General features: G+C 41.9%; 1 protein-coding gene across 1 annotated transcript in view; it reads right to left on the minus strand.

Annotated features, from left to right (window-relative positions):
- Nucleotides 1-27,264, minus strand: part of adam23b (ADAM metallopeptidase domain 23b) — a 38,866-nt gene extending 11,602 nt beyond the window's left edge. The window contains exons 1-20 of the mRNA XM_080753708.1: nt 27,124-27,264; nt 25,917-26,134; nt 25,425-25,501; nt 13,579-13,642; nt 11,684-11,766; nt 11,473-11,536; nt 9,779-9,851; nt 8,405-8,469; nt 8,056-8,121; nt 7,733-7,801; nt 6,995-7,161; nt 5,395-5,479; nt 5,202-5,289; nt 3,988-4,039; nt 1,375-1,474; nt 1,218-1,289; nt 1,032-1,118; nt 840-920; nt 375-425; nt 199-262 (exon numbers count right to left, since the gene is read on the minus strand). Of these exons, the coding sequence (XP_080609834.1) occupies nt 199-262; nt 375-425; nt 840-920; nt 1,032-1,118; nt 1,218-1,289; nt 1,375-1,474; nt 3,988-4,039; nt 5,202-5,289; nt 5,395-5,479; nt 6,995-7,161; nt 7,733-7,801; nt 8,056-8,121; nt 8,405-8,469; nt 9,779-9,851; nt 11,473-11,536; nt 11,684-11,766; nt 13,579-13,642; nt 25,425-25,501; nt 25,917-26,134; nt 27,124-27,202 (1,705 nt within the window). The 5' untranslated portion in view covers nt 27,203-27,264. The remainder of the gene's footprint in view (nt 1-198; nt 263-374; nt 426-839; nt 921-1,031; nt 1,119-1,217; nt 1,290-1,374; nt 1,475-3,987; nt 4,040-5,201; nt 5,290-5,394; nt 5,480-6,994; nt 7,162-7,732; nt 7,802-8,055; nt 8,122-8,404; nt 8,470-9,778; nt 9,852-11,472; nt 11,537-11,683; nt 11,767-13,578; nt 13,643-25,424; nt 25,502-25,916; nt 26,135-27,123) is intronic.

Genomic DNA, 27,264 nt, shown 5'->3' on the forward strand with positions numbered 1-27,264 from the left:
ACCTAATACACAAAATATCATTTTGGGGAGTCCTTGACATGAAAAGGTTTGAGCACCACTGATATAGAAACATAATCTTTTTTTGCGAAAACTGTTAGGATTTAGAAGTCACTTGTAGAATCAGGTCTCAGGTCTTAATGGGTCTTAAGAGCATTATTTTTAGAGGTACCTGGACATGATGAGGCATTTTAAACTTACTTGGCCCCCATAAATATTTGCACTGATTCTCTCTGGTCTTGCACTCTCCGCTGTAGCAGCGTCCCTGCAGAGAAAGAGACACATTAACTATCATTCTTCCTACACTGTTCCCAACACTGCGTGAGACTGCTGCTGTGGAACAGCTGTTGCCGGAGTAATACTGTAGATCTCCATACCTGGTTTAGATGGCAGAAGTAGCCATCTTGTTTGTGGAGATTCGGTGGGCACTGCAAATGATGAAACATTTCTTAGTAATAACGAGGCAGATTGTCTTAAAGGAGTATTACTTATTATAAATTACTTATTGTAAATCAATTAAACAACTCATGAAGCCTTGGAATAATCTTGTTTTTCTTTTTTTTCTTTTTTTTTTTTGCCGCATTCCTGAGCCAATCGTTTGATGACCGGCAGAGTCTCCGCTAGGATACTCAAAGAGTTTCCTACTGAGTCTCCTATTGACCGATGACCTGTCATCTGGCTGAGTCACCTGGCTGAGGAATGTGACAAAAACAAAAAAATCTCCATGAATTCAAGGCTTCATGGGGTGTTTAATTGAAAGAAAATAAGTACTTTTTTGGGTGAACTACTCCTTTAAATATGCAATTACTGAATCACCAACATGATAATCCAAACCAAAACACCTGTCCAGAGTCCCCAGTGCACGTCTCCGAGATGTCGCAGTCATTCACAGCATAGCGGCAACTGTAACCTCGGCGGTAAAACTGGCGAAGAGAAGACAAGAAGAAAACGGTTACAATATAATGAAGTATTATTTTGAGATATATATTTTTTTAGGTTTTGGCCCACGTACAGAAATAATACATTATTCCTACCAGACAGGTGTTATTGCAGCAGGGGCCATCGCTGCAATGTGCACCATTGGCTAGGGAACACTTCTTACAGCATTCCTTGTAGCACTCCTGGAAATAAACAAGCAAGGGGCATAATCCATCAGTCTAACTCTGATGGTTTTTTTCTCCCCGGAATAACAGAAACAATCTCCTGACGAGAAAACTCACAGCTCTTGCGCCACAGTCACACTCCTCTCCTACTTCTACGAATCCATTCCCACATTCCGTTGGTTCGAACAGCTGCCAAAAGAAGCAAAGAGAGTGAGTGGGATTCACAAGGCCTGTCAATTAAAGGATGTGTTCTAAATGTGCAGGCTGCTCTAACCTTGGTTGGCCTATTGAACAGACAGGACCCTCCGCCCTTCAAGAGGAACTCCTTGTAGTCGGAGATGCTGCACTTGGAGAACTTCCGAGGATGCTGGACCCTGGGGAAGCAGTGAACACCTATTGATCATTAGGTTTCAGTATTCCAGTGAGAATGACAATTAGAACCCGACCGATTGGCAGATGTTTGGGTCTGATGGCGATCCTGATTTTTGTAGTAGAGTCCTGCCTGACCTAGACCACGGATAATGTTTTGACCGATATAAAAAGGGCAAAAATCTTGATAATGAATTTTACTAGCTGAAATAAAAAATATTTTTCACAGTTTTACAGCATAGTTAACGATAGATACTGAAACAATTAAACAAATACAGTTTTTGTGTCACAAATCCCAAAAACTCTGATCTAAATTACTTCTTGTCAAACAATAACGTTATGTGTGTTTACATGAGCAGGTACTAACAAAGCCAGGTTGAAAAATCGGGGCACATCAGCAGCTGCTTAATTGCAGATGTCGGCAAGTCAAATAATGTCCGACATAACGGGTAAACCCATATCGGTCGGGCTCTAATGACAGTGCTTGCCTGGTGAATTGGGCCGTTTTCCTTATATTAGGAGACCTACAGTACAGTCATCATGAGAAGGATGTCAGAGAACTATTCACATGCAAATGTCTGCTTTTTCTCTGGAGAGATGCCCAGAGCTCCCAATGTTATGCTGCTTGCTGCTTGTTATGCTGTTTGACACTTGTCGTCACAAGATAATGACCAAAATTAAGATAATGACCCGAGATATACCCGAGTTATTTACTGACTACCTTTGGATGCACTTCAATAATATTATTTGAATATGTTAAGATTTATATTGTATTTTGATGTAAGGAGACTATGCTATTCAATTCAATTAACCCATTTAGACCGGGAACGCAAAATGCGTTTTTACCTTTCAGTTCGGGAACGCAAAATGCGTTTCCTGCGTTTCCTGTAGTTTTTACCCTTTTCTGGTCTCGTGGCCAATGAAATGCATCAGGAGGCGATGACGTATGCTTCCCTATGACTACCGCAAAGCATTCTGGGGTTTTTTTTCTGTTTGGGAGGGGGCTGCACTGGGAGAATCCCAGTGAAGCTTCTCATAGCGGCGAAATGGAAGACGCGTTGAGCGAAGGCAAACCGGACCCGCTGGAATTGGCATTGTTATTGTTACGTGATATGTTTGAAAACGACGACGATGATGAAGAAGTGTTTCATGGATTTCATGAGGACTGGATTACTTTTCACGGACGCACTTTGAGACGGCTAGTTTCAGAGACCAACACGTTAGCCGAACAGCTAGTCAACCCCAAACTCCAGAACAACAGATTTGCAGCTATAGAGGTAATAACACTTATAAAATGATTATGATGATATGGTTCATTCATTCACATACACAGGCGCACACACACACACGCACGCACATATAATAATAATGACAAATGTCGCTCGCCAGATTTACCGTTATATGGAGCTAACAACTAGAATTGAAATATTGAAAATGAAAGTTTTGGTGCTTGTTGTTTCTTGTCAAAGTGGTGGTCTATGGTGTAAGGCCTATGGTGTAAGGTCTCAAATATTTGCTAATTATGTTTCTATGAGCTACATAGGCTGAGAAATATATTATTTATTAGACGTTTTATAAGATTTATTACAATGTTTGAGTTTGCAGATTTCTTTTAAAAAAATTATAAAGGTCTGGACCATGACAAATAATTTCCCATGAAGGCCAAAGGTGTAAGCTATCAAACAGTTTTGAAATTTTGTTTCTAGCTGCTACAGAGGCTGAGAAATAAATGTTTTAGTAGACGTTGACACCTCTGTGAAGTTTTCCATAAAATCTCAGGTTTTAGGGGTATTTTTCCAATCGGCCATAGGTTTTTAAGGCTTTTTTCCAGGCGGACTTAGGTCTAAATGGGTTAAGGACATAGTGTTATCATGTCACATGGGGCATTGCAATATTAGCCGAATTTGCCCAACAAATCTCGGGTTGTTATTATCTGCTTTCTACACAGATCCTTCAGTTTGCAGGAGAGCAACAGGAAATGGATATAATATTGAGGAGGAGGCATATGAATCATTCAGCCTATGGGGCTGTTAAGTATGACATCATTTTGTAGGCAGAGGAGAATTTCTGCCCCCAGTTTCCGTGAATCTTTTTACTATTTTTACTATTTACACATTTTTCTTCTTTTTGTTGTTGAAAGGAAAGTGTTAGAATTATACTTTAGTCGTTATTTTTTAGTCGTTGTTTTTGAAATAGCGAGGGACAGAAAATGCTCTGGGGGCAGATTCTCCTCTGCCTACAAAATGATGTCACGGCTTAAAAGCCCTTGGAAAATAGGAACATTAAGAGAACATTCTTCAGCTGAGCATGTTGCATCTTAATGAAGAGATTATCTTAAGTTAATAATATTAATAACATAATAATATATCATTATTACATTGTATATGTATGTAAATGTATTCTGTGACCATGCTATTAAGGCATCAGCTCAGTGTCATTCTAATAACATCCTTCTCATCTATTTTGTACAGTATGTGAGTGTGTGGGGGGCAATGGAGAGGGGATGTTGGGAATTTACCCAGTATCCTCCATTATGCAGCCCACCCAGGAGTCTGCGCAACCACACTCTTCTGCAAGTGAAGAGCAGAGAGAGGCAGGGAGAGACAGAGAGAAAAGGGGAGAGTGACAGGGAGAGAGAAGTAAATGAAGCAGTGCTTGAATGCATACGTTTGGTCGTATTGTATGAAAGCCACAAAATGCCAAGTGGATATGTGTCGTAAGTTCCAGTAAATCAATCATCCCTCCTAAACAACACATACAGTTTAGCAAAATCTTCAGTGTTAAATAATGTAACTGTGAGAGAGAGTACACATTTGTACCGGTACACTCTCAAAGTTGCAATCTGAAACTTATTTTAATGAATACAAACATTATTAATTAATATACCATACAATATACCATAACTAGCACATATGCTGTGGTTGAATGTGCTCTCTCCCTATACTCTGCTACTGAGAAATGTTAGCCTTGGATCCCTTCACTTTTCGGGGGTTTGATCCGGTTGGGAGCGGAAACCACTCTACGTCATTTTGGCCGGAACTATCAAACCGGAAACAGTTTATCCCAAAATACAGTAATTCCCCTGCGCTCAAGGACATACTTTTAGGGTCTACCTAATGAACCCCCCCTCTTTAACAACACAGGCTAAGAAGGTCGGACGGCGACAAACTAGATATCTGATATCTCCAGCCAACACATGCCATGTCCGTTGGCCTTACCGCTAGGGGCAGTTGAAATGTCTTTTTTGGGGTAATAGATTTATTTAGGTATTTATTTTCACGGAATCCGAGACTAATTAGAATACACGAGAACTCTAATCACAGGTAGAACATGAAAGTCATGGATTGCTAGCCTGGTTAATAAACCAGACCGCACAACACCACCCCCTGGCAGACACGCAGTGAGGAATTAGTATGTATATATATATGTATATATATATATATATTATTCGTTCCCTTTCTTGACGTACCTTGCTCTTTACTGTACTCTGTTCTTGTTTTTTTATTTTCTTACTTCTCTGTAACTTTGTAAATAACCTTATACTGCTGTGCTGCCTCTGGGCAACTGATTTCCCCCCTTGGGATAATAAAGGTATCTATCTATCTATCTATCTATCTAGTATGAGCAACGCCAGGCTAATGGATTGCAGCTTTAGATTAAAACTCAGGATTTTACAGCGTATATCAGCCAGGAAGTAAAGGTGTAAACAATGTGCACTATGGTGTTGTATACTTCTCTTGGACGCTGGGTCCCACTGGATGCCGAGGTTCTGCGCCAGGCTCTGGGAGAGAGACGACGCCATGGCCCAGGTGCTGCCGTACTGTTGGCGCAGCAGAGATCAGAGATCACACACCTGCGGTTACAGCTACACACTGTGATAATAACAAAGCAGCATGGTACCGGGACATGAGTCACACCATCTGACCTCATTGACCCCTACTCCGCGGCTCTCAGAACACATGCCTCCAAAGTAGGCGATACTGCTCCTGCGGTAGTGGAAGGTGACATTGCTGCAAAAAATTAAAAATAAATACAAGAAATTAGTAATAAAAAGAAATTCGTAATAACCCCAAAAGGTACGCGATAACATCGGTCCAAATTCTGTCCAGGGCTAATGCGCGGTTGACATGTAAATTAGGTCAAGCTGTGAAGGACCTACTAACTTATTTAATGAATATAAATATTACATGAACGCGGCGTGAATATAATGAGCTTGAAAGCCGTGCCGCTGTGTCCGGTCGGAAGTCCTGTCTATTGCACTTATGTGTTGGCCTCTGCCAAGCCGTGGTCCCCCAGGGACCCCCGTGCACTTACGAGCAGTAAAAAAGTACTCATAAAAGTATCAATACTGCAATGCATAAGTACTCAGTTACAAGTAAAAGTCTGGAATTCAAAATTTAGTTGAGTAAAAGTACAAAAAGTACAAAAGTATTGTATCAAAATATCCTTAAAGTACCAAAAGTAGAAGTACTCATTATGCAGAATGTCCCATTTCAAATTTTCAAATGTATGAAAATCTCTTGAAAATAGCAGATCTATGTGGCGCATTGTGAGCTTGTAAATCGTCTATTTTCAAGTGGTCGGAAATGTATATGGTTGAAGTGGGTAATAAAAGTAAAAGTACAATATTTGGATCCGAGATGTAGTGGAGAAAGAAAAAGTATTGGAAATTGGAAATACTCAAGTAAAGTAAAAGTACAGTAAGTTAAGTACAGTACTTGAGTAAATGTACTTAGTTACTTTACAATTTACAATTAGCTCTATTCACGGCCCGCCCACCTACTTCCGTTTCTCAGCATCCCCCGGGTGCTGACTTCAATTTAGAAGGGGAAACTATAACAGAAATAGCTGGACAAATCGTTATTTCTAACGGTAAAGTAAATTATAATGCTTTGTGCCGTTTACTATCTTGTGTTCTTGATCATGCTAGCCGTATTTTATACTTTACTATTCGGAAATTGCATTAAATCTGCGATTTCTGTGCTAACTCTGTAGGCTTATAGTAGGATTTTCCCCTTCAAAACGGGACTTCAGCACCCGGGGGATGCTGAGTGGGCGGGTCGTGAATAGGGCTAATTTAGGCATTTAGCAGACGTTCTTAATCCAGAGTGATTTACAATAAGCAAGGTAATACATCAGTACATCAACATCAATACATCAGGTAATACATCAGTACATCAACATCAATACATCAAATGCATAGAGATATCAATCTAGAAAAAAATAACATAGGTAGACCGAGCACCTAATCAGTAAAAATGCTATATTTAAAACCTAAAAAATGCTATCTAGCTTTCATGTATGGTCATTGAGGGTTAGGCGAGTGCTACGGTAAGTGCTATGGGCTTAGGTGGAGTCTGAAGAGGTGAGTCTTCAGGCCACGGGGGAAGATAGGGAGTGAGTCTGTTGTTCAAAGTGCAACAGGGAGTTTATTTATTCCACAGTTTGGGGGCCAAGAGGGCAAATTGTCTAGGACGAGTGGATTTTTGTCCCGGGGTTTTTAGCGAGGGTTCTGTAATGCTTACGAGAAGAGGTGCACGGTGTCTGCGTGGTGCTTGATGCTCTGCTGCCGGTACTTGGAGAAGTCGCGGAGCATCTCCAGCGGCTTCACGCTGATGGGGATGTGATCCTTGTCCGTCCAGATCTCCACGGCAACGAGCACCACGCGCGTATGCAGATGCTCTTTGAAGATCTGTCATTGAAGCATGTAATGAATGGGGGGGGACGACAAAAAGACACACAGAGAGCGACAGAGAGAGAGAGAGAGAGAGACGCACACGAAGAGCAAAACAACGGTCGGGAGAGTAACACCGGGTGTGAATAAAAATCTGAACTGTCTCGTTGGGAAGACAGAGGAGGGGATATAGCACACTAGGAGCAGAGAGAAACAAGGGAACTGTTATCAACACCAGCCACAGTATAATGAACTCTCAGACTCAGACAGACCCAGAACAGCACGGACACAACCATGGTTCCAGTGTGGGGCAACGTACTGCAATGGGTCACATTAGGAGCTGTTACATTATGATTCCTTCATATATAGTGAGTATAAAAAAAACATTACCCTATACAGCAAACATTTTGTATTTCATTAGAGAGAGAGAGAGAGAGAGAGAGAGAGAGAGAGAGAGAGAGAGAGAGAGAGAGAGAGAGAGAGAGAGAGACGAGATGAAACAACACTAATCATGTAAATTAATAAAGATTTAAAATGTGGAAGGGGATCGAATGACATCTCTGAAAGGCGAACTGAATCCTATACTCACAGCATCCACAAGGTTAACCACAGACTTTGCGAAATTTCTTGTGTGCATCTTGGTCTTGTATCTTTTATGCTGCAGAGATAAGACACATGTAGTTATTTTGATGGTGCATGCATACACATTACAGCCTATAAACAGGAGTCTATGATGTTGCTCCCTCTTGTGGGCAAAAGTTACCACGAAAATTATAATACAGTGCTCTGATTGTGAAATGTTATTTAAAGTGCCAGGATGTGCCATCCTAGACGCCATGAGATGATTCATATGATTCAAAGGAACGGCCTCAGATATTTCCTGTTGTTGCTGCCCTTGGCCAGGAAACATACCATACTGTGGTCACTGACTATCATGAGCTCCAGATACTTCATTTCCTCAAAGACGTTGCGGGGCATCTGGAAAACAAAGGCAGAAGGATTCGACAATGAGATGGGCTTTGTTTTAGGGGTTTCACCTTCTCTGTTGTGGGGAGCGGGAGAGTGTTGCACAGCAGTAGCTTCTTAAGTTGTTTTCATTCTTCTGTGACAGGGGTGTATTTTGTGGCCCTGACTTAGATGACCACGATTACTTTCTAGGAGTTGTGCAATTGACTTACTTGAGGCACTAAGTAACATGTGAGGGATGAGGACAGAATAAACTTTACCTTGCTTAAAAACAGTGATTAGGTCATAGACTTACAGCTCGCTTTTTCCTGCGTCTGAGCCAAGACAAGTCATCCAGCTCTGAGACCAGCTCCTCCTCCGCTGTAGACAAGCAAAGAGAAAAACATTCCAACAGAAACATTTACTATAGCCCTATCCTGACTTATAACCCATTAAGACATGAGGCCGATTCTACAAATGCCTTCTAAATGAGTAATTCTCACACTGAAATGTTCCAAAAATAGCAGATTACAAGCTCGCAACACAGCACGAAGTGACGTGCTGTGAGCTTATAGATCTGCAATTTTTTAATAGCCAATGCAAACATGTTAAAATGACACAGATGCTTTCCCTGTTTTAACGTGATCAAATGTGTGTTGAGTTGTATCTGACATAGCGTGAGTGTTAATTGGGTCACTATTCTGTTTATTTTTCTCTTTTTGTGAATTATCTTTGATGTTTGCAGTTGAAAGTCTACTCTCTATTAGCAGGGGAAAGATTTGATGTGGTCCCTTGGTTTGTAACGTTTTTCAAGACTATCTTTATTCAATACAACGCATCTCTGCTATCTTGTCTTGAAAAAAAAGACAAGATGGCAGAAAATGTAAATAAAATATAAGTAAAATATGTACAACAGCATATGATGACGCCTTGTTTATAATTAAATTACTTGTTGGTCTTGTTAGGAATGACGCCTTACCCATGTAATCATTTCATAATTTCCATCCATCTTCTTCTATTTAAGGTAATACCTTGCCAGAATATTCCAGTTGGTTAATATTGGCTAGAGATTTTTCCTATGGAATTAAGTCTTAACTAATTCCTTCTGTATTTTCAAAGAAAATACAATTGTCTCTTAATTTAAACCAATTGGGAAAGAGCTAAGAGCTCTGAAAACCCAACCTAGCTGAATGATTAGGGAGCCTGCCTGGGGAACAAGTTCCCCTGGTTGACTCTGGTTCGATTCCCGGCCAGGATAGCAATGTCGATGTGTGTCCCTGAGCAAGACTCTTAACCCCTAATTGCTCACATGCTCCTTGTGGGCTGCGAAGCAGCTGGGTTGGGCTGCAAATACTGAATTTCCCTCGCGGGAGGAGTAGGTAACTATTATTATTATTATTAGACCCACCAAGACCAGCCGAGGCCTGCAATTGTGAATTCTAAACACAAGTGACACGAAGACATAACTACTATAATCACTATAGCAGACGGATGTCCCTATCACTATGACACTTTGTGTGACACGCTATGGGGTCCATGAATTCCCCACTTGTGGATATGCACGAAAAGGTTGTGAAGGTTAACTTCAGAGTCAGGAAACAACAGCTGCAACATGTCAGGCCCTGGGTGTGGTGATGATGACCTGAGGCATTGCAGACGGAAACAACAGGTCATAATGGTTTACACTTACCCTGTTCGTCCAAATCATTGTTCCACTGAAGGGTGGGCGTCCGGCGGAGTGTGTGAGGCCTTGCGGCGATATCCTGTACAGGGCGAGACCACCATGTGTCAAAATGAGAATGGGGTTGGAAGACGCCTCATGTTATTGGGGAAAGTGTGGGACCTCAAATCCCTGAATGCTAAGGGTCACTGGAAAATGCTTACTGTGAATGTTGCTTTACTAGTTTATAGAAAAGGCTACTTAAAGGAGTAGTTCACCCCTAAAATGACTTTTTTTTCTTTTTATTACTCACGCCATGTAGACTTGAGTTCAATCATATTTTTTTGTATTTGTCGCATAGACAAATGACTGATTATAGTAAATGTACCTCCATTGATTCCGGAATGGGACCCAAATGCAATCAAAGGGGGTACATTTATTGTAATCAAATTATTGTCAACAAAAAATATTATTGAACTCAAGTCTCCATGGCGTGAGTAATCAATAGAAAGAAAGTCATTTTGGGTGTGAACTACTCCTTTAATTTTGGTAAATTGATTTCTTTCCAGATACTAAGAGCCCAAAACAACACACAATGTAGCTTAATTAACCAAGAACAAATCAAAGCTAGCTCTGTAGTTCCCATGTGATGAAGCAAAGTAAATCCCCGTAAGTGTTCCTGTTGTTGTGTCATGGAATCTAAATGTACCCCTGCTGATCTAGGATTGAAACCCGCTAGACTACAGCGTCTGCGGAGTGCCTAAACATTCTCCCTGTCAGCATTCTAACTCTGTATCTCAAACAGGAAGGCAGTGGAGTGTCTACTCTCAATTAGCAGTGGACATATTTCTAGCATCCTTTAACTATAAAACAAATTGCCTAATGTGATTTAAAAGAACAATAATCAATGTGTTTAGTTTTAAAATTACTGACTAATTTGCTGACTAATCCTTATTTTAATGTACACAAAATGCCATACCCTTGCAAATGTTCTTGTTGGATGTATTAAATTGATATTAAAGAATGTCTGTCTCTGTAGTGTATTTGAGACATCACCCTGTGTGTGTTAAAAGTCAAAGGTTATCTTGTTTTTCTGGAACAATGAGACTTAACAAACATCACTGTTAGTGTTGTCTACTGCAGGATGGACCGATGTCAGGGTCAAGTTGGAGTCTTGTACGGACACTTGAGAACAAACAAGATAAAGATGGCTCCACTGCTTGACCTTCTCCTTATACAGTACGTGGACTAACATGACATCGTCCCATCAATATGTTATGTTGTAGAACGACCAATGAGATCGTTACATATGAAAATAAGTGTAATCATTATGTCATGTACGCTATATTGAATGTAAAAGCTATTTTACACCACTGGTAACCACTGGGATCATTATTTTGTATGCTGACTTTGGGATTTAATACATCGCAGAAACAGACTACTCTGTGTGGTGTCTTTCAGTTTGTGTCCATTGCTTTTTGGGGAAATAGAATAAATATATCTTCTAATATTTATTCTAAGCGGAGACCTCTTTAAAAACAGGAATGACCTTGAACTCTACAGAACACCATCTATAATTCTAGTAAACAGTGGTGGGCAAATAACACTACTGTAAATCTACACTGACATTTCCACAAAACTGTGTAGCAGCAGCAGCAAAGGAGTAGTGGAGTGGAAATTTCGTGCAACACACATTTTAGTTGACATTGAAAGAAATAACTTACAATTGAGTGAGTCTGTTTTAAGGGCTCAATTACATACACATAGGCTCCATCATCAAACATCCCGCTGCCAGGCAGAGAAAGAGAGGGAGAGAGAAGAAGAGGGAGAGAGACCAGTCAATAGTGAGTCAATAAGAACTGAGGAGAGATGATTGTACCCACACAGATATTCTGAGCACGGCGAGGATCATGCAGAGCTCCAGAATTCACTTACTGCAGCCCGTTGCAGGTAGACATGGCTACGCGGGACATGTCGTTCCCCCTCACCTGGCCATGGTAGTAACAATGTTCTCCACCCTGATGGGAAGACAGGCACACAGCACTCGCATCATCACAGCAAACCATTTACCATTTTACCACACTCAGAACACTGAGTATCTGACTGTGCACTGTGAATACCGTAAGCATGTTCAATTTGTGAAACTGCAGCCAGAAATGATAGTTAAAGGAGTAGTTCACCGCCAAAATGACTTGTTTTCTATTGATTACTTACACCATGGAGACTTGAGTTCAATAATATTTTTAGTTTTTTGTCACTATCCTAAAACAATAATTTGATTATAACAAATTTAGCCCCATTGTATTGAGTAATCAATAGGAAAAGAAGTCAGGGAACTACTCCCTTAAGTGTTTTGCTCCACATATTTAATAGTTATTGGATCAGTGCAACTGAATCTGTTCTTAGTTTGCGATTGTTTCCGGTGGATTGCACCGGTGGAGCCGATGAGCTGAGCGAGGTAGTGCTTTTCCCTTGCAGGGAATGATGATCTAGGCTTAGAAAGAGTTAACGCATCACACAGCTGATCCTGGCTCCATCTGTGACTCAGCTGTCAGACCCTGGGTGAGCAGAGGACATTCTCTCCCTCCCTCTCTCTCTCTTTCCTCCCTTCACTCCAGCCATCCCACACGCTGCATTGCTACTGCAGAGTGCTATCTCTCCCCCGTCACGTGACCCAGGTTCCAGCGGGAGGCTGCAGGAGAGCGAAACCCTGCTGACTCAGCTCCAGTATGCCCAGCCCAGCCCAGCCCTCCCTGTCTGAATCAGCAGCAACAGCAGGCACAGCAGCAGGGGCCAGCACTCACTCCCAGCCCCTTTTCTGCCATCTCTAGCATCTCTCTCTCTCTACCCCTTTTTGAGCGGTGGTCACAACGCTCCTATACGTGGCCGTGTGTGTGGGTCTGTCTGTCTGTCTGTTTGTCTGTCTCTATGTCTCCGTGTCCGTAGCCTGGCCCTGCAGTAACCTTTTCTGACCACACTTGTTAAGGGAGGGGCGCTGTTGCACACACACACACACACACACACACACACACACACACACACACACACCACCGCTCAGTTCACACGAGTGTGATTTTTTTCTCTCAGTCCTTGTGTTGTGCTTCTGTATTTACCCCTTTTTTACGTTTTAAATGTACTTATTGAATTATTGAGCAGAGATTACAAAAGAACATTTTTTTTACACATATAAATACTATATACCAGTATATTTACATACAAAGTCACATACCGGTACCTACCTACTTACCTCCTCCTACCACCCTCCTAGTACCTACCTACTAACTGACCTACTGAACCACCCACCCACCTACCCACCGGCCTACCTACAGTACCTCCCTCCCAACCTTCCTACCCACACACCCACCCACCCATCCATCCATCCATCCAATCTCTTCCTTTCTTATTGTCTTCTTCATTTTGTCCCGTCTACATGAAAGTATTTTAATGTAACCGATTATCCTGGTTGATATTTTGTCAAACTGGTATTACAATGAAAGCTCACATGAAAACACAATGTGCCATATCAAAATCAACATTACATACACAACTCTGTCTGTATTCCCATTGGTCCAAACTGTTCGTCTAAGAGAACAAACATGAGAATCCTCTGTACTGACTGCAAGCTATAGAGCTTCCATGGGGAACCAATTAGAGCTAACCAAAAACAAAAAGAGAGGTCCTTCTTACACCTGATCTATCCCTCATTGTATGACCGTGCCTCTTGCCGAAAATAACAGATTATCAACTGAGAAATGCAACGCATTTAGTGTAAAATCAGTTGCATGACGAGGGATAGATCAAGCTTTAGACACAATGAAGCAACATGTTACCTTTGTTTGAACAGGTTTACCCTCCTCATAGTGGATCTCGACATAATCTGAGGACAGCAGGTCACTGGAAGAGAAAGAGATTCGCGTTGGTTAGTTGGACGTTTTTGTGGCATCATGGTGGTCTATCCATTATGACCCGTCTGGTCTTTTTCTGGTGGATACAACACAGACCCGTGACTCAGACATCCTTTCACAGTGTACACATTGTGGCTTAGTGGTGCTGAGTAATGCTTGGTTAACATTTAATTAGAAACATCCTTCATCGTGGTTGCTGGTTAAGCCTTCCCAGAAAAACCATGCACACAAATTAAACTCACCCAAGAGCTCACATTTTCAAGGGAGATATTGCATGGTGCCTGAGGCCACTGAAAATTGTATTAACTAGAAAGTGTGATACAGTGAAAAATATGTATTTATCATTCTGAGATAGATAATATATTTCATTTGCATGTGCATATTAGGCAGACATCATGTCTCTGGTGTATCCGTTTGGTTAAAATGTCTATCAACGTTGTTTTGGTTTAATGGCTCCTAGTGTAAGTCAACAATATGTAGATACTGTAGTAGGTTAACCTCAGAATGTCACAGCAACCCTAAAGCATGTCGAGATGGCAAGATGGCTTGACGTGATGACGCCAGGTGTAACCCATTGTGTATTAAAACGTTGTATCTCTGTGTTAGAGGATTGATCTGGAACCATGCTTTTCCAACGCTTGTAAGATCTCTTCCCTGGAATAAACCCAAATACTATTAGAACTAAAATGTTTCCAGTCTACTGTCCTATCAATGAAGGCATAAAAGCAAAAAAAAAAAGAGGTTTCCTCTGTTTATTGATGTAAATAATTATTTCACTGTCGGATAGACATGGGGTAGAAAAACGAAGCTATCAAAGGGGGTGCCCCGCAGAGCACGTATCTTTACCACCAGGCTGGGCTGTGTGAGTTATGGGTTGCAACAATCAGGACCCAAGGAAGTGCTTTTGGAGGTGTGCTCTATCCACAACTTTCCAACGTCCCATCGTGCATAATTGCACAGAAGGTGTGCGGCAGCTTCCGGTGCCGCAGCCGAGTGTGATCTACAAGCTCACAACGGCTGCATCTGCGACGCGACTTGAGCTTGTATGTCTGCTGTTAACCGGAAGTGTCCCGCAGATAATGCTACAGTAAATTCTCGCGGAAACAGGCGGATAGAGGCCCCTCAACATGTGATTCCAATTTGGGTGTTTATTGGATGTTGTGTAATATGATATATTACGTATTTTGAAAGAAATACTGTAGGCCCTTACCATTACATTTGTAAGCCAGTTAATACAGGCAAACAGTTTGGTACTCATTGCCACATGACTCCTGAAATTGTGTACCTAATTTCGCTCATAGATGACCGAAAGCTTGCAACATAACTGAAAATAAAGAACCTGATTTTGCACAGTTTTGTGTGTGCGGAGGCTCCCTTTAATTTTTCATCTTACTCCATTCTGGCTCTGGCACCTCACCTAAAGTCTACTGGAAGATGAGCGGTGGTATTTTCACTATATTGTACCTAATTTGTACCTTTTGAATTTGTAACAAATAGTGACATTCGTAGCATTTTTGGCACCCCTATGGGTCTGGGGACCCCCAGGGGTCCTTGAAGAGGTACCAGGGGGTCCCCAGCAAAATTAGTTAATAAAGTTTAACCACATTAACCATATCTTATCCGCAGCCAAATACATACTAACAGCTCACCAAATGGCAAATTTTGGCTTTGCACCAATGCTGACTATCACAACACTGACCTCATCAAATCCTGGATATCCATACATGGAGACGACTGGATCATCTCACTTAGAGTAGATACAGTAGATACTTACAGTATCAATACCTCTACATCTGACCTCACGGACTCCATATATGGATATAGCTGGCCTGTTCTGACATCACAGTGATGACTCGACCAGCTCAGCAGAATTAGTATACATGCCAAAGCACCCATGTGCACGCGCCCATGTGCACTTCTAGCCCTTAGTGTGTCTTAATGGTATTATAAGTAGCTGATTGGGTAATACACTGGAATGTTTTTTATTATTATTAATTGATGTGTCTGATAATGTGGGATGGGTCAAGCAATTATCCTGACATGAAAATAAAACATTCATTCATTCATTCATTCATTCAACAAGTGCAAATGGAAGTCATGAACCAAAATAATTAGCAGACAACATTTTAATTGATAAATGGTTACTCTCTCCTGATTGGCTAACATTGGTAACCCATCTGAAAATGTGTTTTACATTTATTAAGAGCTGGAGAGACAGGGAGACCCCTGTCACTGAACACTCCAGCAATGATTACGATCAGAATATAGAGCTTTATGGGTCATTCCTACAATTCAGTGCCATTTCAGCCTAATGTAATAATTATGAAAAATCGGACAGATCCGTCTTGATCACATGACTATAAATGGTAAATCGTGCATTAAATGCACTTCATTAAATAGGGCTTGTATCCAAGGCGCTTTATATAGATTGTGCATTACATTCACCCATTCACACATTCACATTCACACACACATTCATATACCGATGACAGAGGAAACCATGAAAGGCACCAATCTGGTCACCGGGAGCAAGTGGTTCAGAGTCTTGCTCAAGGACTCTTCGACATCAACTCAGGGGGAGCCCGGATTCGAACTGGGAACCCTTCGTGCTCTAATGACGGTATCTCTACACCGGAGCTATGCCGCCCCATATATAGAGATAATGTGTACCAATTTGCATGAAGTTTGGACAAAATCTGTAGGAGTGATATCACTATGTGAAAAGGGTGTCATGTCTTGCTCGGCCTAGTGGGAATGTCTGTGCAGAGTTTGCGGCATTTTGTTCAAAACAAGCCACTCCTGTAAACGTTACATGTCATCTTAGCCAATCAGGATGGATTATGAAAAATCGGAAATATCCGTGTTGATCACATGACTATAGAGATAATGTTTACCAATTTTGAGTATTATCAAGAAATCCCCCCGGTAAAAAGGCAAATGTGAAAAATACAGGGCAGAGATTTTTCCTTGGCCCCTAGGGAGTGTGTGTGCCAATTTTCAAGCCAATTATTAGTCTAGCGGAAAGTTGACATGATAGTTCAGTTGGTGATAGAAGCATGAAATTTGGCACAGATGACCTTCATATGACCCTAATTGATAATCAACCTCTGGCCACGCAAAATTCCACATTTTTCAAGATGGCCGCCAGTCTTCAGAATGGCTGTAACTGGACCTACGTTTTGGAATATATAACTTTGCTGGGGCTGTAAATCTTTGATTCTCAGCTCATTTTGATCTAGTTATAATGTTCTAGAGGTATTTCAATCAAACAAGATAAAAATTACATTAGGTTCCAAATATGGCGGCATATTTTCCAATATGGCAGCAGATACATTACAGAAATGTACATCTGCTCATGGTTAATAATCCACAGTTGGTGATACATGCATGAAATTTGGCACAGATCACCTTTAGACTACCCTAATTGATAATCAACCTCTGGCCACACGTAATTCCTCCATTTTCGAGATGGCCACCAGTTTTTATAATGGCTGCAATGACTAGATCACTTTATTGGTGCTGTAAATCTTTGATTTCCCCCTCATTTTGATATAAGACAATATCTTTTGGAGGTATTTCTACCAAAAAAAAAACTTCTATAAAAAATACCATTAGGTTCCAATATGGCAGCACATTTTCCAATATGGTTGCCAATAAATTGCAGAATGTACATTTACTGCTTATGGTTAATCCATATGAGCTTGTGACACATATTTGTATAAATTACCATTCACAGAATCCCTTTATGGCACATTTTAAAGTGATTCTGTAGCTTTAGAATGACCTATAGGTTCAAATAGGTTGACATGTTTTTAAATATGGTCACCATACACAAACTTAGATCTTATAAAATGTAGCATTTATTTAGTTTCTTTATTGTATTAATTATTATTATTCTTTTGTTTTTCTTTTTTTTCCAGGCAAATCATTATAAACACATTCTCATTTATAATGGTGGCTGGGAAAGTGAAAGGCCTGTGTGCTAGCAACTGCAATCACAGAGGGGTATGTAGATTAGTCCAGAAGTTTTTGTAGCGTCCAGAACATTCCTTTTTACATTGACATTGCGTCAGCTCCTGGCATGATTTGGCCATTGCTGGAAGATCCATCCATTGTGGAAGCCAGGTTCTGTCCCTCTGGTGCTATCCCAAGTGAATTGGACTTGGCAAAACAGGACTACATAAGAGTGACAGGCCCCATATGTCCTGCTTGGAATGCAGATCTCTTGCAGTGTTCTTTCAGAGCAGCTTGTTGGTAGAATACATTCATATGATCGCTGCTTTCTTACAAACAAGTCCAGTCGTGCCTCATTCACTTCCTTGTAGGAACTACTTCTATCGTACATGAGTACTACAAACTCCTCAATGATTCGCATGTCTTCATCAGTTACTGCAACAGGTGTTGAATCTAATTTGGTGAAGACCAGGGATATCTTCTCAAACACGTTCCATGTCTGCCATGCTGGCCGTCCATGGAAGGACAAAACTGTATCGCATTCTCTGAATGCATGAAAGAACCTGATGACTTTGATCCCATAGCAATTTCATGAATTGGGATTTATCTTTGGTTCTTCCCCCTTCCAAAGTCAATCCACAGATTTTTCAAGCCAAGTGAACAAGTGAAATAATAATTATAACGGTTACCTACCCCTCCCGCGAGGGAAATTCAGTATTTTCAGCCCAACCCAGCTGATTCGCTGCCCACAATGAGCATGTGAGCAATTAGGGGTTAAGAGTCTTGTTCAGGGACACAGATCGACATTGCTGGCCTGGCCTGGAATCGAACCTGGGACAACCAGGTGCTCTGGTTCCCCATGGAACCAGAGCATGGAACCAGCTATGGCTGAAACTGAACATTAGTATCTGAGCTTCAGATGATGGCAGCTGACACTCCATGATTCGCACCATAGGCTGCATAAAGGAACATCCTTGTGTCAGCTTCCTTGTGAGTGCAACCTAGAAAATGTATTCACTAATAGCTAACATCGAACCCCATGCGACTAGTGAGCTATAGTGTCAACCAGTGTTCCCTGGTAGTGCAGTGACACTACACAATATAAAAATCAATTAGGCTGGGCAGCGATTTTGAAAACTGGTGGCCATCTTGAAAATTATGGAATTGTGCGTGGCCAGAGGTTGGTTATCAATTAGGGTAAGATAAAGGTGAGCTGTGCCAAATTTCATGGTTGTATCACCAACTGTGGATTAACTATGAGCAGATGTACATTTATGCAATTTATCGGCAGCCATATTGGAAAATATGACGCCATATTGGAACCTAATATTATTTCTGAACTTGCCTGGTTGTAATACCTCCAGAACATATTCTCTAATATCAAAATGAGAGGGAAATCAAATATTTACAGCACAAGCAAAGTGTTATTGTCCAAAACCTACGTCCAGTTGCAGCAAACTGTCTGGCCATCTTGGCAAATGTTAACATTTTGCGTGGCCAGAGGTTGATTATCAATTAGGGTAGTATAAACGGGATCTGTGCCAGATTTAATTGTTGTATCACCAACTGTGGATTAACCATGAGCAGATGTACATTTATGCAATTTATAGGCAGCCATATTGGAAAATATGCCACCATATTGGAACCTAATATTATTTCTGAATTTGCCTGGTTGTAATACCTCCAGAACATTCTCTTATATCAAAATGAGAGGAAAATCAAAGATTTACAGCCCAAGCAAAGTGATATTGTCCAAAACGTAGGTCCAGTTGCAGCCATTTTTCAAACTGGCTGGCCATCTTGAAAATGTTGGAATTTTGCGTGGTCAGAGGTTGATTATCAATTAGGGTCATATGAAGGTAATTTGTGCCAAATTTCATGCTTCTATCACCAACTGAACTATCATGCATTGAAATCAGCATCTTTCCGCTAGACTATATAGGTACAAACGTAAATCGAGCACCACCATAAGGCTAATTTGAAAAATGTTGGGTGGCATTTTGTTCCTTGGCCTAATGGCAATGTGCGTGCAAAGTTTCACAGCAATCGCTCTGGCATCCAGTTTCACGCCAAGATTAGCTGTCCACAGACGGACGGCCAGACGGACAGAGAGGCGTTCACAAGGACGCACGGACGGACAGGGGCGAACACATAGAGACGATAATCATAGATAAAGCCTGTTTCTGAATGATGCCACAGAGCCTGACAATCAATACAATCAAATCAAAATCTCAAAAACTAAATCTCAAATCGAATCCATGTTGTTGGAAAACAAACACATTTTGGAAAATGTGTGGTAATCCATTTTGTAAGAGGTACATCTGAAACGATTGACTTTTTTGCAGGACCTCCACAAGTAGTTCCTACATTCCCCTAAGTGAGATCATTGACCGAACAAAGAAGGAGCCCACATAACAGGCATTGACAAAAGTAACCCCGCCCGGCAGTTGTCAATGAAACCTAATGTGATAAATGATTGTGAGGCCGCGGCTTCACCTTGAACACAGCCGTCCTCCAGGCAGTCCCCACTGTCTGAGTCAGCGGGCCTCACCATTACACGCACGCGCGCGCGCACGCGCGCGCACACACACACACTTGATCTGTTAGCTGACGACTGACTTCAAGGGACTGCAAATTTTGCCACAACGGCGCTTTTCTGAGTAACCTTGTAATTCAAAAACGTTCCTCCTGCCCAGCATGGACATGTAGCAGCTAGCCCCTCTGCAGCAGAAATCGTGTAAAAAAAAGTGGGGGAAAAAAAGACAGTATCTGTCTTGTGATAAACAGCAATCTGTGAAATTTTTGAGTGATACTCAGCAAGGGAGCAGGAAGTGCTGTGTGCACGGAGTCAAAGCACGCTCTAGCACAGTGTCTATGAGGAGCTATTTTTAGCCTCAGAGAGGAGGCAGGGAGAGGAGAGTGGTCCACACACGCCTGAGAGTTTATGGATGTTCTTATGGGTGTGTGTGTGTGTGGGGGGGGGGGGGGGCGGGGGGCGTGCATGCGTGCGTGCATGCGTGCGTGCGTGCGTGAGTGCCTGTGTTGTGTGTGTCTCTGTGCGGGTGTTGTTGTGTGAGATGCGGTTGTTTGCATGTGGAGGCAAAGAGAAGGGAGTCCGGCACCGAGGTCTGTGAGTCCAAACGAGATGGTGTGAGCTACGATGCAGTGCTGATGGAGAGGAATCAGAGAGAGAAAGTCATCTGGGCGCCAGATCAAATGCAGCTGCAAATCCCCCATTGACAAGAGACGCTGCCATTACCATCCATAACTCTTAACACATGGAAGTGATTACCTCTGACCTTTTTGTTCGGTCGTGCATGTAGTCCCTCTGACCCTTAATGTGCATGGATGCTCCACACACACACACACACACACACACACACACAAGACCACAACATTAGAGGTATCCCTGTGATGCAATAAGCCCAAGGAAGCGGCTTTGTCCTGTGAGTAAAGCAGGGCAATTAACCGACAATCTATCAAATCTGACATTTAGCACATATAACCGACGTAATCTGGTTTAAGATTAGGATTAAGGTAGGGTAAGTGATTTTCTTTGGAAAATATAGCTCTATATTCTGATAGTACTCGTTGCTATAGAGTGTTTGTCTCCATCTCTCCAGCTGTTTATTAAACAGAAAATGCATTTTCAGTCCAGAGAATTTAGCCAGGAAATGATGACACGCGTCGTGGGACAGGGACAGTCTCGGAGCTCGCCCCTGCTGAATAAATGAGCAGACAAAATTGGAACTGGAACACTAAAATTAAGCTAACAAATGGGTACTCTCTTGGCTCAAATGTCACCAGCCAGATTTTTTTTCCCTGTTCATTAAAGAGCTGCAGAGAAAGGGAGACCCCTGTGACTGAACAAACACTCTATAGCTATGATTACAATCAGAATAGAGCGCTTTCACCTTTTGACAAAAACTTAAAAGAATATCACTTACCCTACCTCAACAGTGGCGTGCAAAGAAATAGCTAACATAGCCGAGCGTTGTGAGATTGTAAGCCTACTATTTTCACTTTATTTTATGATCGTAATCGAGGCAAAAGTTTGAGATACTGATATGAAGTAATTATGGCCCAGCCCTACCTAAACCAAGAGAACTGTATCAAATGGGATCGTCTTTGCCAGGCGAGATGCAAGTAGCCCTTTTGACCCTTGCAATAGAATCCACTTGATTTAAGAGTGGAGAAGCATATTATGCTTCTCGTCCCAGGTAAAGCAAGGAGAGGGAAAAATGAATAGCAAAAGTAGTGCCCATTGGCAGGTTGCAGACCTATCTATATTTAGATCAGCTCTGTCGCAGCTGCAACACCAAGGAGAATTCAAAACTATACACTCGAACGAAAATAAGCGTGCACCAGAGTGTTCCCACTGATCCAACTCCGTGAGGTAACAGAACACACAAACAGCATGGAATCAGGGTCACATCTTAGAACTTCTCCACACTTCCTAATATGCTGGTTATGAGATGCCTTCTGTGCAGAAGCAGCCGTGTACATTCATCATGCCATGCATGTTTATAACAAATGGGCTTTTCCTTCTACTTAATGTTGCATTTGTACAATATGCATGTACTGCTGTGTGTTATGTCAGAGAGGTGAGGGGTGGTTGAGAGAGAATGCAAGAAAGAGAGTAGAGGGATAAAGAGAGAAAAAGCAAGATGGAGAGAGTAGCCACTTATTCTAAGGTAGCACACAACACACAATGGCCGAGTTTCCCAAAGCGATTTTAGCCCATCGTAGCTCACGCATGGTCGTAGAGATCAAGCCCCGACCGCCATGTTCCTGTGTTTACATGGGTTCGGGCAGAGCGACTTATTTAGCCCCCTACAACTACACCAACATTCAGATTTCACAAAGTGCTTAATAAAGTCTCACTCCTGTCTAAATACGGTACGGCATTCTATAATTACCCGTATCCTCTGTGTTCTTTAATAAGAAGCATTTTTATCCAACCGCGTTCTGTTTTCCCATGTATTTCCTGGCGTTCCCCATGCACACCAACCCCATTGAGATGGGTTCCCCGATTAAGTGATCGGATACAAAGGCTTCTTATTAAAGAAAACGGAGGATACGGGTAATTATAGAAAGTCGTACCGTATTTAGACAGTTGTGAGACTTTATTAGGCACTTTGTTTGTGAAATCTGAATGTTGGTGTAGTTGCAGGGGGCTAAATAAGTCGCTCTGCCCTAACCCATATAAACACGGGAACATGACGATCGGGCTTGGTCTCTAAGACCATGCGTGAGCTACGATGGGCTTACGATGGGCTAAAATCGCTTTGGGAAACCCGGCCATTCTCTCTCTCATTCCATGTGTACACACATTTATGCTAGGGTGACCAGACGTCCCGTTTTACGCGGGACAGTCCCGTTTTCAAGCTGCGTGTCCCGGTGTCCCGACATATATCTTTAAAACACTGATATGTCCCGCTTTTCAACATTCACTGCAAAATTGTCCCGGTTTTCGCCAGAATTAAAATAATAGTAGCTGTTTTCAGTGGTTGCATAGCCATTTATTATGTTCTTTTCATGAAAACATGCTCACCTAACCAATCAGAAAACAGGAACAAATTCATTGCGTGTCTGAATTCAACGCTGAGGCTGTTTGTCAATCACTCACTGCCTGTTTGCAACCCTGCGGTGCGTGTGTGCGCGTGCACAAACGTTAGAGAATGGGCACGTGCGTGCGCGGTAACGTGTGCATTGCTTTTAGGGTCCCAGTTTTAGGCAACAGTATTTTGCGTCCCGGTTTGAGTGGCTGGAAATATGGTCACCCTAATTTATGCATGTGCACATGCACGCACCACCAAAGTGATCGACACTGGGGATGGGACGATTTGAAAATTTCTTATCACGATTATTGTGACCAAAGAAATCACGATTTACGATATTATCGCGATAAACAAAATATCCCTAACATCCTGGAGCAGAACATTTGCCAAAAAATAGCAGATCTACAAGCTTGTAGATCTGCTAGTTTTTGGCAAAGACATTTGATAGAGAGTGAAAAAAGACTGTTTCAAGTACATACAACACACACACGCACGCACGCGCACACACACACACACACACACACACACACACACACACACACACACACACACACACATACTCACACACACACACACACACACACACACACACACACACACACACACACACACACACCGTTCGGTTAAACATGCTGTCTGTGAAAGCCACAGCCAATCAGCGACCAGTCACAGACCCATGTGAGTGAGTGAGCCAATCACTGACGCGGCACAGACCCATGTGAGTGAGTGTTACACCAAACGTGTTACTTACAACTTTTTGTGACCGGAATAGGAGGGAGGAACTGAAGTCGATAGGTTAGGATACTAGTCTCGCGTAGCCAGACAACTATTCCACAATCTCCGAATGCTATATAGAGTCTGGAACGGCAGCTCCCGAACGGCGAGTATCGGAAGTAGCCAGTGCTGCACTGAACTGTAGTCCCATACAACACATAACAGAAACACAATAGCTCAGACAAAGTCATTCGAGCAGCTTATTCTTGTTATGGGTGTATAGTTTAAGAACACGTTTGAAAACATCATGGAGGTAACACCAACAACACCAGAGAAAGACGAAATAATGCAGCCAGAAATGTTGAAAGGAGACATAATGCTTCCAGTAGGACATGTTATTGCTACTGCACCAAGGGAGCGGTTGCGTCACATCCGCTTAATCTCGCACTCATCGTTTCTATTTCCGTTTGCCAGACTGTATGCTGGGAGCATTGGCCCAAATCGCGGAGGCAACAGTCTGGCCACGCGAGACTGGTTGTGTACTAATGTGACTCACGGACATGAGCGTGACTCACTCACAGACATGAGGTGGACGTTTTCATACTAACTGCGACCTGACAGTCGCAACCATCAGCCATTTCCTACCAAAAGCATTGGTCTCTCAGCTTCTCAGCTGTGATAAGTATTTTTCCAGTCTCAAATGTTTTCCAAGACCTACAGAGGAAAGGAAAGTAACTGCTCTAGGGTATGCGAGGCCTTTCCCACACGTGGTGACGCTCCACAGAACATGACAAAGCATTTACTGAAGGTAATTCTCTGAAAGGCACATCAAGTCAGCATCACGACCGTAGAGGCAATCAGCATTTTGAAGGCTTCATGCATACATTATGCTCCCCTTTTACATGCACAAGTCCCCACACATCCATAATGATTTGCAGAGGGGTACACATGTACTGTACATGTCTCTGTATGGGATACAATAATCACAAGAGTCTGTTTGTCTGCCTACTCCTGATAATATATAGTTTGCCCACTGGCTTTAAATGTAACTAAGATTATTCTTATGTTAAGATTCTGAGAACCTTGGACCTGCTCTGTCACCATGTTACTGACTATATAATCTTGTCATACCACAAATAAAATATTCACATTCGATACATATACAATATATGCAGACAACAAAGTGATCTATTCTAAAACACGCTGGAGGACTACAAGTAGTGCCACTTGTGACTCAAAGGTGACACAGTTACTGCTTGCTGGATATATCCAGTGCAGAAGAATCTGTCTGTAGCTGCTGAGTGCTGACATGACCTTGACAACTGTTACGGTCGTGGGAGGTAAACATCTCACTAGAGGTGATTTGAAAATAAGCCACACATTAGAACATTGCTCCTCAAACGGTTTCCGAAGGGACCACTGCAATCATATCAAGGCACCATCAGAATTGCTATTAGCTAATGCTGTGGCTGGCATTTGAAAGATCATAAAATCAATCTGACTGACCAAATCATTTAGATGAGTTGACACTTGAACACTTACTTGTTTAACGTGAGGTCCAGGACAAATCTGGAACCAAAGGCCTCTAATTGAAAACTGGCTTGGGCAAGGTGGACTGTCTGCGGGAAAGACAAAACAAAGTTGCTGTTTAAACGACTGTTTTAGCTTAAACTCAATATAAATCCAGGTAATGTGTAGACCATAAACGTGTTGCTTTATAGAAAAAGTACAAATGTTTTCATACCAATCAGCTGCTAAAATAAAACCCTGATTTTCAGCACAAAGAACATCTAAAGTGTAGTACAATTGAAATCAACATCCAAATGTGATAAAGCGGCATAGACGTGTGGCGAAGGCCTTGAGCCCGGTCCAAGTGTATGACGCCTCGAATACACAGCATGCACTTCTTTCTCCTACAGAGCCACTGGGGCACACAAGTGCCCCCGACTGTTGATAAGGAACACACTTCCAAGTTCTATCTGACATTGTTCAGCTGCCGTATATATTATCCATCACACATTTCTGATGCCTTACCTGGCCCTGGGTGGCTTGGTTCTTAGCCCGCGTGTCTAAGTCATGGTAGGTGCTCTCCGAGTCTTCGTTAAGGTAGTAAATGAGTCGAGAGGGGTAGGTGATCACATGCTCTACCGCATGGTGTGTTGTGTTGTCAGTGGCAGGTGCTGCAGTTGCCTGTTGCTCCGACTGTGCTGGCACTGCGTCCCTCTCAACCTTGTTCTCTACTTCTGGAGATACTGCAAGAGAACCATCCACCACATAAAACGGACTCTCTGTGCCAAGTATACACACCGGTACTATCATGCACATCCTGCACAGTAAAATCTCCAGCGTTCATTTAACTCTGAGAGTGTATAAATGGACCTAAATTGGACCTGCTGTAAGGGTCAGGTTTGCGCAAGGGTACAGTACATCTTTACTCCGTTACACGAACACTGGTGATTTTATGTGTAGGAAGTATGTAGTACGGTATGTACACTTGGCAGAATGTCAGCTTTGCAATGATGAGAATGAATTGGTAGGATATGGCTTCCTTCCAATGCATGAGGATGCATTTCAGTAGAGTTCAGTTGTTGGTAACATGTTGTACTCTGTCATATTGATCATAATAGGGTATTGCACTGCTGAGGTTAGATTAATGCTAGATCTACATCAAGATCTCAACTGCCATGTCAGTGTGAAGCATAGAAAATGTAATGTTACATAAACAGCCTCATAAAAACAGGGTTTCCAATATGTATAACTAACAAGCAACATCAGATAGGTGATGTCAGTATCAAATTATAAATTGTTATCAAATGTTAATTGAAATGTAAACCTGCACTATGCAGTAAGTAATACAGTATGCTACTTAGCATGTGCATACAAATAACCTTATGGCAATAACAGCTGATTCATACAATGCCCATCACTAACGACTCAAGGTTCATCTTAAGTAGTCATGCAATTAGAACTATTGCAAAATGCAAACAATTTCGTAAAAGCTGAACGAAAGATGCTGAGGTACTGTAGTCTGCCCCCATGCACCATCACTTTAAGGACTCAGCATATTAAATACTGTATCCTCTGATTCCTCTCAGAAACCGTTCCCCTTCGGAAAATAATGCGACGCTATCCTCGCATGTCCCTCATCTGCTACACGGTGAAACAAATAAAGTTTAAACACGTCAGTCATCATCAAATTAGATGAAATTGCATGGCTAAGGGCAAGCCATGTAATACATACCGGTTGACGCTATTGACAGATGAAGAAGCCAAGGCGAAAGGATGCTCACGAGCAAATTTGCCAGAAATATCAAATGCATGATTCATATTTGATATCTAAAATATATTTTTTTATATCAACACATCAACGCAGTGAATAGCT

The sequence above is a fragment of the Nannobrachium achirus genome (genome assembly GCF_963921795.1).
Source record: "Nannobrachium achirus genome assembly, chromosome: 22".
Taxonomy (NCBI): Eukaryota; Metazoa; Chordata; class Actinopteri; order Myctophiformes; family Myctophidae; genus Nannobrachium; species Nannobrachium achirus.